General features: G+C 38.2%; 1 protein-coding gene and 1 non-coding gene across 2 annotated transcripts in view; both read left to right on the forward strand.

The window, feature by feature from the left end:
- LOC105231249 (uncharacterized) overlaps positions 1-15,035 on the forward strand; it is a 215,760-nt gene that overhangs the window by 43,034 nt on the left and 157,691 nt on the right. The window contains exon 4 of the mRNA XM_049460970.1: positions 14,683-14,879. Within this exon, the coding sequence (XP_049316927.1) occupies positions 14,683-14,879 (197 nt within the window). The remainder of the gene's footprint in view (positions 1-14,682; positions 14,880-15,035) is intronic.
- Positions 8,583-8,656, forward strand: Trnar-ucu (transfer RNA arginine (anticodon UCU)). The gene has a single exon. It is a non-coding gene; the product is annotated as a tRNA-Arg (tRNA).

Below are 15,035 nucleotides of genomic sequence, written 5' to 3' on the forward strand. Positions count from 1 at the left end.
ATGAATATGTGATGGCTAATTCTGAGAGACGAAAATTAATAATATGGTATACCCGCACTATATACCATATTATTATGGTATACCAATACTATATACCATATTATTATGGTATACCAATGCTATATACCATATTATTATGGTATACCCGCACTATATACCATACTAATATGGTATACCAACACTATATACCATATTATTATGGTAAACCGCACTATATACATACTATATTATTATGGTACCACACTATACCACCATACTAAAAAATCTTGAAAAAATTGTACAAATCGCTCAACTATAGCATATATCATCCATACAAAAGACCTATAAAACTCATGCCTTTCTATGGAAACTCCTTTGCTTGTCATGGTGTCTTCATGAAATTTTATATAGATAGATATTTATGAAAGGCATTGCCACGATTTCCGAAACTATTGTTCAGATCGGACTAGATTTTACCACCGCGACCAAAATAGTTTCAATTCAATATTGTTGGCAGCACACCATACTATGTAAAATTAATAACTTTCATGAATTTTATTTTATTTGTTTTTGTTTTAACGAAAAGACAACAAACTGCGCAACTTGCAACCACAATACAAAATTAATTAGTGTAAGTGTGTGAGTGCTGCAATTGAAAATGCAAACAAATAAAAACAAATATGCGTTATGCAAGAGGCACACAACTATTAATAAAGCAACAATGCAAAACAAATGAGTTGAGATAAAAAGTGAAATTAAACGGCATTTATATATTACAGATCACGCACACACTCACATATGTAGACACACCTACACACACACATTTGTAATAATCGCGCTTTTAACAGTGGCTGTTGCTGTTGTTGCTCCGTCAAAGTGGGCATGTCCGACCGCAACGCGTCAAACAAGCGTGTAAAGTGAGAACGCTTCGCCGCGATGAAAAGCGGATGTAATTGCATTTCTATGTTTTGCCAGCAAAACCCAAAACCAATAACATTACAATCAATATACAAACACACACCCGCGCACACACACAATAAAAGCGCTGACAAAGCAACCTCACACGCACAAACACACAGATAAGCGAACGTTCTCAACAGTTAATGCATTGTTGTTGCCACGCGAAGCATAGAAGAATGCAGCTGATAGCAACAGCAACTGGTGAAGTGTCTGCACATCCTTTTTGCAGCAACAAAACTATATGCGAAGCAACGCTTTTGATGTATGAGTGTGTGTGTGAGTGCTGGTGTTTGTGCAACACTCAGCATCGATAATTCAACACTGAATACGCGCTGTGCATTCGAGCAGTTTTTACTCGCTCTGACTATTGATTTTTTCCAATTCATTTATTCTTTATTCATGCAATCAAACAATCCAATGTAGTGGTTGTGGTGGTGGCGCGCAGGCAAGGAAAAACAAAGCACAAAACAAAAACAAAAACAGCAACACTTTTATTAATATTCCGCAGAAAAAACGGCGAGAGAAAACAAGTTTTTATAAACATTCATGTTTTATATAGTAAATACATGGAGTTTGTTTGCATTAACCCTCGGGTAAAGCCGGTGGCTTTATTGAGCTGACATAGAAGTTTATAGTTATGAAGTATTGCTCACGACGGCAAAGCAAAACTAATGCAATATTAAAATTAGGAGGAAAGAATGCTAGAAAACTTTAATTTTGAAATTTTTCAGAGCAGCGTTGTCACCCAATCTCGACAAGTTAATTTAAGAACAATTTATAATCAGATTGTGTTACACTGGCTGACCTACATGTCCAATGCCAGATGGAGTTTAAATACAGGGTAGGCCATTTAAAGTTGACCCATCTGGCAACGCTGTAACTTTTAACAGCGCTGACAAATCGGCTAATGTCATACCGCGTTAGAAGCGTCATTCGAAGACAATTTATACCATGGAACAGTACACTCCAAAAGAACGCGCTGAAATTGTTCAGCTTTATATTCAAAATAACTTTTCAATTGTGTTAACTCAACGTGCGTTTCGCAAAAAAAATAAAGTGAAAAGTGCTCCAGTTAAGAACACAATTAAGTCTTTATACGCAAAATTTGTGAACACCGGTAATCTCAGTAATGCCAGTCATGCATCCAGACAACGCACAAGACGTTCTGATGAAAATATCGAAGCTGTACGAGCCAGTATTGAGGAGACTCCATCGACATCGAGTTATCGCCGCTCTCAGGAATTAGACATCTCTCGCACCACTCTCCGACGCATAATTCATAAAGATTTGAAGATGTTTCCATATAAAATTCAAATGGCACAAAAACTAAACCCAGCTGATTATCCGCGACGCCTTAATTTTGGCAAATGGGCCATCGAAATGGCTGAAAACGAACTTGACTTTTGGCGAAAACTCATCATGTCAGACGAGGCACATTTCTCGTTGAATGGAGGCGTAAACAAGCAAAATTGCCGATTTTATGCCACCGAAAATCCTCAATTAATTGAAGAACAGCCTCTTTACGACCAAAAAGTAATAGTTTGGTGCGGTGTTTGCGCGAATATGATTATCGGACCGTATTTTTTCGAAGACGATGATGGAGCCACGACAACAGTCAATGGTGAGCGTTATCGAGCCATGATAACGGATTTTGTGATACCCATTATTCGCGAAAATGACATGGATAACTTCTGGTTTCAACAGGACGGGGCTACATGCCATACAGCTCGACCAACAATCAATTTATTGCGACCATTTTTCCCCGGGCGATTGATATCGAAAAATGGTGATGTTGACTGGCCACCGAGATCACCAGATTTGACGCCACCAGACTTTTATTTGTGGGGTTATTTGAAATCCAAGGTATACGCTAATAAGCCAAAGACCTTAGCTCAACTGAAAGCCAACATTCGACGTGAAACAGCCGCCATATCATCCGAAACATTGGCCAAAGTCATGGAAAATGTCGAAAAAAAGAGTGCATTTAGCTGTCAAAGCTAAAGGTGCCCATTTACGCGATCTAATTTTTAAATATTAGCTAAACAAATTCTCTTGGACCAAAATAAATTATTTTTGAAATGAACAAAAAACATTGTTTTCTTTTGTTCTTTTTTTTTAGAAACAAATGGGTCAACTTTAAATGGCCTACCCTGTATTAATACTAACTGAATTTTAGGGCATGTAGGACCGCACACCTCCAGTTAAGAAACATAATGAGCTCACCAAATAGTTTTTGTTGTGATGTTTTCGCAGAAACCATCCTTGCAGTCCTTTGCTTGAAGCAGGGCCGCCTACTAAGAACATTAAAAGACCTTTCTTTGATTACGTCGACGGCATCGAACAGTTTGCTTACGAGGCTCAACAAGCTTCACACACAAACACTGATGTCATTCGCATTGAAGCCATTAACACCTTCACCTACTCACTATGAGTGAATTTCGTACTTGGTGGCAAGCTTGAGTTGGCCGGCGATTCTAGAGTGGTCCTGTGTAACTTTGCTCTGAACATTGTAGTTCCCCCAGCGGGCAGGGCGTAGAATTTACCCGCGGTAAGGTGTGGCTGTCTTAAGAGACCATTAAATTTATTAAATTTCATATGAACTGTGCCTGTATTTTTGTCTCAGCATAGTCTTGTCTGAAATACTTGTAGTTCTATAATACTCAGCTTGAACTGACATCATAGACTTTGAATGTTATTCCTTGAATAGGCATTTGAAGTCCCAACGACAAATGTCACCAGTCATTGAGTTTTATGGATGCTCAACTGGTAGAGCCAGAAGTCCTGATCAGAGACTAAAATCTCCGACCAGGGGGAACAGTTAACCCTTGGAGCTCATTCCAATCTGCTTATGGGGTTTTTCCTTTGGGTGGCTGAGGTTTAAACCTAAAGGCTAGTAGAATTGAAAATTCAGTTCAGCGTAGAGTCGCACTGCGACCGAGTGTCGGACCCACAGCACGGCTGAAATTTCAGAACCAAGTAATACTTGCAAAAGGCTTGTGTTATTTGGGGTGCTGATCAACCAACCACCCCTTTGCATAACCGGCAGACAACACTCATCTTTCATGCTTCTGTCTACAGTCCATCCCCTTCGAAACAGCAGCTTCAAACAGTTTTCTGAGCCTTACATTAGTTTACTTCGGTGACAACCAGCTCGATCCTCACCACCCAAGCCAGAATTAGATAACCGCAAAAAAAACATCAAGCTTAATAGATACTTAACATACAATTTTGAAACATCATTCTCTCCATTGAACTTAGATATCTAAACCGAGTTTAAGATTAGGCCGGATATAAGCAAAGAAGATATTCCAGCCCCTCTCTTATCCTTAGTTTCCTGCACGTTCTACATGTATTATCTTTACTTATGTCCATACGGTTCACATGTGATGACAGTGAGTTGTGACCTGTGTCCCCTAGAAATTCCATCTCACCTTCATTCAATTTCCCGTCCATCCGGAAATTTGATTGTTTATAGTTATTAGCGACTTGGCTTTTCCCTAATCTGGTTCGGTAGCTAATCCTTTGGCAATTTGGAAAGTTCATGAGCTATTTCGTTTCCCAGAACGCCATAATAGCCTGGAACCCCGTACATATTCAGCCGTTTTCCGGCAACCACTATATCTACTATCTTCCAGCTTCATTCTCGGTCATTTGCCTTAACTGTCGCTGAGCGATTCGTATTGTTTATGTCGTCCTGCGTGATTAGCTATCACAGTAGCTTATGTGACCGCAAAAACTTCGGCCTAGTAGATAACACAGTATTCCAGCAGCTTGAAGCCGGCGTCCACTTAACATCGAAAGAAATTTTGAACACCCTCAGGGTTAAAATTCAGCAATATACATATATGCTAACTACACTGCTGGCATATCCAAAGCCAATTCATCCGCACACAATTGCATTTGAAAAACACTTTTGATTATTGCCAATGCATGCAAATTAAAGTTACTGAAAAAACGCGGCGTTTTTTTCGAACATTATACAAAGCAATATTGGTTGCATAAATAATTAAAAACTACGCATATACCATACTACAGCAGAAGGTTAGCTGCAAGCTATTAGCCTCTGATAAATTCCGCAAGCTACTGCGCGCTCATAGCAATTTTTCAATTTTTCCACATTTCAACTTTTTTCGCTGCTTTTATTGATGTTATCAGCATTTTTTGAATTGCTGTCATTTTATTAATGAAATTGTTTGTCTAATGGAAACTGATATGTGCTTTTATACAAATGATTGTGAGTGTGTGTGTGTTTATATGACTGGCTATAAGCGTTTTGCTTAAACACGATTTCCGAGCAGTTTATTTTGCATTTATTGATGGTTATGAATATTTAATTTACTTAATTAAGAGCGCTATTTATTTATTATATATATCAATACAATTAATTGAAGGAACCTAACTTGCTTTATGTATGCATATTTTAGGTGATTCAAGTAGAGGAAGTAGAGTTTTTTCAACAGCCATTTTTTTACACATCACGAGTGAGTCGCGTCAAGCTGGCTTGTTATTTTTGTCTAGTCTTGGTTGGAGTTTCATTATGAAAAGACCTACGTCTGGACAGCGTTAACAAATCGTCCAACTTTATTACGAAAAACCTTGCTTTGGTGGGGTTTGTGGGCTGGTTTAATCATCGATCCATATTTCTTCAAAGATGTTGTCGCTGAGAACGTAACCATCAATGACGAAGATTATCGCGACATAATAACTATTTGATATTAAGTTTAAAGTTTCTCTTTGTTTCCTAAAAAAAAAAATAGGCGTGTCATGAAGACACGCGATAGAAGTGAAACTGAATGATTGGATTGGGAAGGATTTAATTTTCTATGTTTAGAGGTAGAGGAATCATTTTAATCACGTGTCAAACACTTCTTGATAGTAAATACTAATTTATTCATCATAATAGTTATACTTTTTTCAAGATACAATAATATTAGTATGAATATGATGAATTAAATCTCAATCAGCTTCACCTTCATTCTCTGGTAGACTCTTCATGAACGAAATGATAGGTTTGTGGTAACTAAAATAGGTAATGAAGACTCTTGACTCCAAATTTTCGATGTAACGTGAGAAAACTGCATCGATCGTGGTACCATGGCGTGTAGTCGATTCAATTGGTGAATTGTTCATTTCCAATGACAATTTCTGTTGCAAGAACTGAATTAATGGCTTGGAATCCTCTGAAGCAAAATTAACATTAAAATCTCCACCTAGAATCATAGGTATTTTGTCCAGCTCTACTCCAACTTCTGCAGCCCCCACTGGAGTATACGGCAGCAAGTGAAGGTGAATAAACTCTATTATTTTCGCCATCTGCTGATTTGGTAAAATATAGAGTGCTATAAGCATAATCCGCTGTCCGCTTTCTATGCGACATTCAGCTGCACATATTTCTCCAACAGATGACAACCCAATTGAAAGCGATTCTAGTTGTTTCAAGTTCAGGTCCATATTGGGTGTCATGATGTTCGTTCCATGAGCAGTATTGCAAAGTATTGCGACACCCCCTGCTCTCACATTATGTCTTTTGAACTGTACGACACAATTAAAATTGGGAACATCAATTTCTTGATCGTGTACCTTCCACGTCTCTGAAAGTATCAATATATTAGACCGTAGAATCACCGGATCATTCAAATCTCCGCTATGAGCTCCTAAGCTTTGGCAATTGAGGGTTGTTATTGATAAGCCTGGTCTGCTGATGAACTCTCAGAGAATGTCAGTCAAAGTTATAAATGGATTTGTTGATAATCTTCTAAATTCTGATTGTAGCTTGTCCATTGACTGAGCACGGGACAAGGCTACGTAAAGGAGTTGTTGTGAATGTGTCTTTTCGTATCCATAGACGATTTGATTAAACGTACCATCTTGAGACTTGTGGATAGTAATAGCACACGCTGATACCAATGGCAGATGATTTCTTTTGACGAAAATCGTTTTATTATTGTTCAAATATATCGTAGAAGTTCTTCGTGCAATGGGAACTGCCGTGTGGCTGATGTTGTTTGCTTGGATAAACGCAGCACTATCGTCCACACTGTCACGTAAGAGGTTAGCACGTGTTTGCCTCCGTTCCCTGCTATCTCGTTCAATTTCAGTTCTACTTTTTTTCCGTTTTCTATTCTGATCAATTCGTAGTTAAGTCAATAGTCTTCACAGTAACTAAGCAGCTGGAGCATGTTCAAAGAAGTGCGCTCAAGGAGTCAAGGAGCGTTTCGCCTAGCTAGTAAAAGCTTCAAACTTCTTTCATATTAGACTGTAAAGGTGCCCGGTAACAGTTGAGTTGTCGGAAACTGCAAAGCCGATGAACTTGCTAGGAGGAGCAACATTTCTACAATTTTATCTGACTGGATCAAACCGGTTTCGGAGTTCTGGCATATGTACTTTGAACCACAAATGAGCTCAGCAAACGCTGGTCACGAACCAGAACTTGTGCGACTGCAAGATCCTTCTAACCATAATTGAACCATAAGAGATTCTCTGAACGCCTGGCTCTTAATAAAGTCAAATTCGCCGCAATTGTGGTCGATCTAATTGGACACTGTCTAAGTGGTTTACGTAGAGTGCAACTAAATATTTTGTCAGATGGTATTAGCCAAATCTGTTTGGCGGAAGGCAAGATGGGATCATATTGTCACTGTCATCCTCTGTTGTCTGCTCCTTCCAGACTTAGCTTGAACTACCGCCTTATACTCATCTTTGGCGAACATAAACTCCTTAATAAATTTGTGGTGAGCTCGAAACGCTTCGTCAACCTATGAGAATCTAGTGTTGCACTTTTACAAGTTTGTGCGTAACACCAAGGACATCTGTCCCAGTGACATCCATCAATTGTAAGTCAACTATATGACCTAACCTATCACAAGTCTACCCAGAAAAATTATGATAGTTTGTTGCACTTGCTCCCAAGAGATGTTCTTATAAATATTAAAATTAATTTGGAGTATATAGCACAAAATGTATATCAGTGTACTTACACAAGTGTGTGTGCATAACAAATATTTGCTTTGCTTAAACCGAAATCTACATTCATATTTACCAGAGTTCATAAGTACAAATTAAATTAAATTTTCAATGAATTTGTAATGAAACCCTTTTAGATAATTGATTGAAATCATGCAATCAATTTTCTTAAACATTTGTGTTACATTTGTACATATGTATGTATATTTGAAAGTTCAAACACACGCTTGCAGCATTTTCGGAGAAACTATCAAATGTTTCTTGTACTCAATAATCGCTCATTGTCACTCACGCACACACAGACACACATACATTTGAATATTGGTGCCGGCTGTCAGACGGCTGAACAAATAAATCAACCGACCACAATACAACCGAGTCACAGTGTTTGATTAGTGCCAATTAAATATTTAATTACTAAGTAATAAAGGAGGCGACATAACTCATGCAAATACAGCCCGAAACAGCTGTAATAATAATTATAATAACCGAGAATACAATCAGTTATGTTCGTGGTTGCCTATTCTAAACATTTTGATATATTTTGAGTTGACAAATATTGACTGACTGAACGCACTATTTTTGGCTTAAATTTTTATAGTTTTCAACAAAATTACTTTTTCGTTAATGTTTATTTAAACGAAGCTTAGTGTTTTTATTGCCAGGTGTTTATAATAAGCGGCCCTTTGGTGCAGTGGATAGCACATTGGACTTCTAATCCAAAGGTCGCGGGTTCGATCCCCGCAAGGGCTCAGTTTGTCAAGTTTTTTTATTGTCGGAAGATCTCAAATGAAATATAAAATAGAAAAAACATGTAATCAAGATAAAGACACAAATTTATGGGATAACGTAACGGTAAATGTATTTTAAAATTTAAATTTGTCTGCAGTTAGCTTTCAATGGAGCATAAGTGATTTCGTTTCCTTAAAATACCATCAGCAGCTTTTTCATACCACAACTATAGTATGGAGTAGCACATTATATTTAAGTCGAGGGACAACAAAAATTTGGGAACTTCAGTCAGTACTTAAAAAAAGTTCCTCGGCTGAGATTTTGGTGTTCCGTTAGTATAAAAATCCGTAAATAAAAAAAAAATCAGACATCTCCCTTCCGCCTTTTTGTGTTTTGAATATCGCGGCTATGTATAAAGCGCTATAGAGCTGGTATCTAGCAATAATCTTGACATAACCTACAAAACGACGCTATGCAAGATTAGTTTGGATATTGCGTTCAACAGTTATAGACGTGTAGACACAGAGTTCACTAATGCCGAAATTGTTTTGGAGGTGGTACTCTATCACTTCGAACTGCGGAGGAGGAGTTTCGTCGATTTAAAGCGAGTGAAAACGACACCATAGATACCGAATACCGATAAAATCATGAAAATCATCGTGTTAGCCCGGTATGTGGCATCTCGTGACATCGCCCAGAAGATGGGAGTTAGTCACCAAACCATTTTAAACTATCTGCAGAAGGCTGGATTCACAAAAAACCTTGATGTGTGGGTGCCGCCACCCAATCAACGCCTGCGATATGCTACTAAAACGGAACCAATTTGACCCATGTTTGAAGCGGATGGTGACTGGCGACTAAAAATGGATCACATACGACAATATCAAGTTGTGGAATGTCGGTGAGTCGTCCCAAACATTGGCCAAGCCGGGATTGACGGCCAGGAAGATTTTGCTGTGTGTTTTGTGGGATTGGAAGAAAATTATGCAATATGAGCTGCTCCCATATGGCCTGACGCTTAACTCTACCATCTGCTGCACACGACTGGACCGCTTGAAGCAGGCGATTGACCAGAAGCGTACAGAATAGACCAACAGGAGGGGTGTAGTGTCCCACCAGGACAACGCCAGACCAAACACTTCGTAGATACTCGTCATAAGCTACGGGAGCTCGGATGGGAGGTTTTATCGCATCCACCATATAGCCCAGACATAACGCCAAGTGATTACCACTTGTTCCTGTCCATGGCGAAAGCACTTGTTGATGTAAAGTTGAACTCAAAAGAGGCTTGTGAAAAGTGGCTGTCCGAGTTCATCGCAAATAAAGAGCGATGCTTCTACGGGGGGCTATTAAGTAGCTACCGCCTAGATGGAAACAGATTATCGAACGAAACGCCGTATATTTGAAATAAATCCGATCACTGTAACACTTTTTAGCGGATATTTGACGAGGAGGAACATATGGACGGGGATGATTCGATGAAGGAGAAACGCAGTGAGCTTTTCACGAACGGACCGAAGCTAAGAGCGAAAATTGGAGTGAGAGCTTTCTGTAAGTAGATCTCTATCAGTTTAAGTTTTAGGCTCAGGGACAACTTTAGTGCTCTTCAGCAGAATAGGCTATTATTAAGATGACAGTAGACTTCATGAATGATCATCATTGAGATCGCTAACTGTGCACTCAAAGCTAGTCAAGGTATGTTTGTCCTCACTAGATATAGCTTCATGCTATACCATTAGACTCGCTTGCGTCTTGAATCATAGCAGAATCTCTGGCAACAGCAAAGCCAATGAGCCAACCACAGAGGCACCCTTGCAACGCTCATAACGGAGCGAGACCGAGTCGCATCTCCATTCAAACAACTTACGTTCTAGCCCTTAACCAATGGAGCTCGCGTATACTTAGCAAGCATTGGGCAATGACAAGCTCTTCAGCAACTGCCAGGTTTACGGTCCTTGTGTAGAAGGCAGAATATCTACTGAACTGCTTGCCCTTGGCAAAGTTCAACTTACTATACTCGTAGGATGCCTTACTGGACATTAAACGGTAGACATTCGTGCGAAAAGACTAAAAGCTTGTCGGTCGCAATTTGTCAAAATTGTATGTATCAAAGTGAGGTGGAAACATTCAGGCATTTTCCAGCACTTGGAAGACCGAAGTTGAAACATGTCGGCAGTCTTACCTTCAACAAAGCAGAAGACATAGCCAAAACTGAGATTACCCGTCTCCACGAGTTTGTGGAAGGCTCAAAGTGCTTTGTCGACTTGTGAGGTTCTTATAATCAACAATGTAGGAGTTGAAGACACCACAATGAATCAGTGTTTCAAGCAGTCCAACTGCGATCTCTACTCGAATCTTCTTCTTAACCTAACCTAACCCAATCTACACCATTTCTTACTCAAGTACGATTAAACCGATTGCAATAGTTTCACACTTATATACCTTTTTAAGACTATACAAAGCTCGCCTGAAGAGAATACTTCTAAAAACTCAAAATTAGTTTAATCGAGTTTTTGGAAAATAAAACGAAACCACAGACAAATATGGTAGTTATAGGTTATACTCGTATTTTTGGTTAAGCTGTTCATTCTTCTTTGTAATCGAAGCTCACTGTGTGCCAATGCTTATCAGCTCTCCTTAATGAAGTAAAACTAATAAATAAAAAATAAAAAGTTATTTAATAAAAACGCCAATTAAAAGCAAAACCTTCTGGATCTTAGCGAATAGCAATTAGTTATTAAACCATTATGAGCAATACTCAGTGAAAGAAAAAACCCACGATGTGAAACAAAACAGCTGAGAACACGACTACAACTGATTGAGTAGCGTAAAACAATCGGAAGGATACATTAAAACTGGATTAATTAAAAGTTGAATTGTTATTGTTATAACATAACTTTTAGACAAGCATTCCAATTGCTAAACGAGATGAGCGAACGGAAGAAAGTGGGAGCCAAAGCGTGCAGGAAACATCAAACCATCAAGCACAAAACATAACCTCACAATATCTTCATCATTTTCAACATTTGGCTTCGCAGTTACTCAAAACAGAAAAACAGCAGCATTTAATTTCCCACGAACATTGCCGACGCCTACGGCGGCCTTCTGCCATTTGCCTAATTAGAAATGGCCGCGCGCAAACGAGCGGCAATAAGAAAAACAACGAAATACTGAAACGCTAACCAGAGCCAAAATTTACAAATGCACAACCGCAAGTGTGGCAAGTTGTTGTTGTAATTGTTGGCGCGCTGTCCATGCTGCCGACTGAATGAATGAAGTTGAAGAAACTTGCCAACCTTAAATTGCAATTATCGCAATATACATTGCCAAGCGGAAGACAGCAAAAAAAGGCACACACACACATACACATGCATAAGCAACACAAGCAGTGAGGAATAATGCGAGAGGTTGGCGCGTAAAAATGTGAGAAAAATGCAGAATCTACTTTTTCCTCAACTTAATGATAATCGTGCTTTTTTTTTTGTTTTTGTATTTCTTTTTTTTTTAAAAAGAAGAAGATTTCTTCTTTTTTTAATTTTTTTCTTCCGATTTTGTATTTTTTTTTTTTGCTTTTGCCTAAACTCGCCACTTTTATACTCTTTAGCTGGCGTTAGTTGTGGGCGTTGTAACGCCTTATATATATGTATGTATCTAGAATAACATAACTCACCGCCAACAAGTGCAGCAACAACAAACGTTTGACATTTGCTCGTCTGCTGATGCTGCAAAGTGTAATTAGTAATTCATTGCAAATACTAGCAGGGCATGAATTATTCAAATGCAACGTTGGGAGACGGCCAATAACTTTGCTAAGGCATGCAAATAACTGTAAATGTGGGTAATTAAAAATATGCGGGGAATATTGAAAAGTTCGCTTGAGAGTGTTGAATGCGCTTGAGGTTTAAATATTATTTTAAGAACCCAAGTTTAGTTCCTGGCTCAGAACTAGCAGCGTGACACCTTGACTCGATTCAGCTAAGTCCGGCTGTCTTTATATACTTGAGCTAGTGCTTAGTTTTCGAGATATCAAATTCAAACTTTGCATACATTCTTTTCATCTCAAGGAGCTGCTCATTTGTCGAAATCGCTAATATCAGACCACTATAGCATATAGCTGCCATATAAACTGAACGATCGGAATAAACTGCCTGTATGGAAAACTTTATTATTTGACAGGATATATTCACACAATTTCGCAAGGATAATAACGAAGGACTTTAGTGCAATCTGCGAAGAAATTGTTCAAATTAGACAACTATAACATATACCTGCCATACGAGCTGAACGATCAAGATCATATCTTTATATGGAAAACTTTTCTATTTGCCAAGATATCTTCACGAAATTCGACATGGATAATTTTCTAAGACACTAGTGTAATCTCCGAATATTTTGTTCAGATCGAAAGTCTATACCATATAGCTGCCACACAAACTGATCGATCAAAATCCAGCTTTTGTATGGAAAACTTTTTTATTTGAAGAGCTATACTTACGAAATTCGGCAAGAATACTCATTTAAGGCAATAATGTAATCTCCGAAAAAATTTTTAAGATCGAATATCTATAGCGTATAGCTTCCATACAAACTGAACGACCGAGATCATATATTTGTATGGAAAACTTTTTTATTTGTCAAATATCTTCACGAAATTCAACATGAATTATATTTTAAGTCAAGGGTATAATCTCCGTGGAAAAAATTAAGATCGGGTAAATATAGCACATAGCTGCCATACAAACTGAACGATCGGAATCAAGTTCTTGTATGCAAAACTCTCCTATTTGTCCAGATATGTTCACCAAATTCGACATGGAGTATTCTAAAAACGCAATTTTGTACTCTCCGAAAAAATTCTGCAGATCGGATTAATATAGCATATAGCTGTCATACAAACTGACCAATTAAAACCAAGAAAAAACTTTTTTATACCCGTCCATGCTATAAGAAATGCATCTGTGAAGGGTATTATAGCTTCAATGCAGTCTTAATTAACATTTTTTCTTGTTTTTAAAAATTCCATTCAAAAATAATTTATCCTTGTTCAAAATAATACCTACGCTTAGTGCTTAGTCTCCATTTTTTTGAAATTTCCAAGCCAACTAAAAAAATGTAGGTCGCAAAAACTGTCGAAATTCACTTTCGAAAACTTTTCTTTTACCATTTGCCTCAAACACTAAATTTTTTTTTATATTTTTGCCACTCATTTGTAATTTACAACCGTTTGTTGCCAAATGCTTAGTAGTGAGTAGACCAGTTTCTGCCATACATCAGCGAACAGCTACACAAAGCGCAGAAAAAATGTGTCCGCAGTCCAAAAGCATAATTGGCACCCGGAACTTAACACAGCTGTATATATGTATATATAGACAATTACACATATACATATACAATAACACACACATACAAATGTCGTGGCATAACATTAGGCGCAAAGCGTGTTGAAATAATTAATTCATTCTTGCAAAACAAATCCGCTAGGATTAGCCTTCGCACTGCCAACCTAACAAGCGCTCACACACACACACACACCAAGTGGAATAGCCAATAGAGTCAGAGCGGCTGTCTGCTGCCAAGCGGAGAGCACAAGCCAAGACGACGCGAGCCGTCCGTGCAGTTGTAGGCCTGTGTGTGTGTAGCGGGAACAAATAAATTAAGCCTATTTAACGCTTTGAGCCATTTAAGCAACGCCACTTGTAATTGCACAGCCTGGCGGCTAACAACTGACCGCATTAGCTGCAAACAAACACATGTCTGCGAACATCCATCTATGTATATATATATCTATATACAGATATAAGTATAAATGCAGAGTAAGAGTATAACTGAACTCGTGTGCTTCCTTGCCAAAACGTTGTAAGTGTTGCCAACTTGACCTAACCTTCTTGCTATCGCATATATTTCCATTACTGTATCTCATTACAACTAAATAAATATGCTCACACACATACATGCACATATTTATATAGTATTGTTGTTTGTTACACTTCATTATATAAGTAACGCTATTTGAACTGTTTCTTTGCTCTCCGCTTTGTCTGATTGCAGGAATTTATATTCTCATTTTTATTATCGTCACGTTTATTTTTACGACCCCATGAGCTGCTTGGCAAATTATTATCCTCGGTACCTGATAGCGAGTCGTTAGAATCATTAGTCGCATTATTGGCCGAGTGGACGCAAAAGTTCCCCTACGATTATCGCGACGAACGTATGATGGGCCATGTTAAACATATCGTTGCCAGGTAAGTGCTACAAATTACTTAAGCTCTCTATGCCAGCACATGAGTGTACATGAATATATTTATTCGAAATTGATTTCTATTTTAATTACTGTTGGATTAAATTTTTTTTGCATCATTAAGCACTTCGTTTCTTATGTAAGGGGAATTGATTCAAAC

The sequence above is a fragment of the Bactrocera dorsalis genome, chromosome 1 (assembly GCF_023373825.1).
Source record: "Bactrocera dorsalis isolate Fly_Bdor chromosome 1, ASM2337382v1, whole genome shotgun sequence".
In the NCBI taxonomy this organism is placed as follows: Eukaryota; Metazoa; Arthropoda; class Insecta; order Diptera; family Tephritidae; genus Bactrocera; species Bactrocera dorsalis.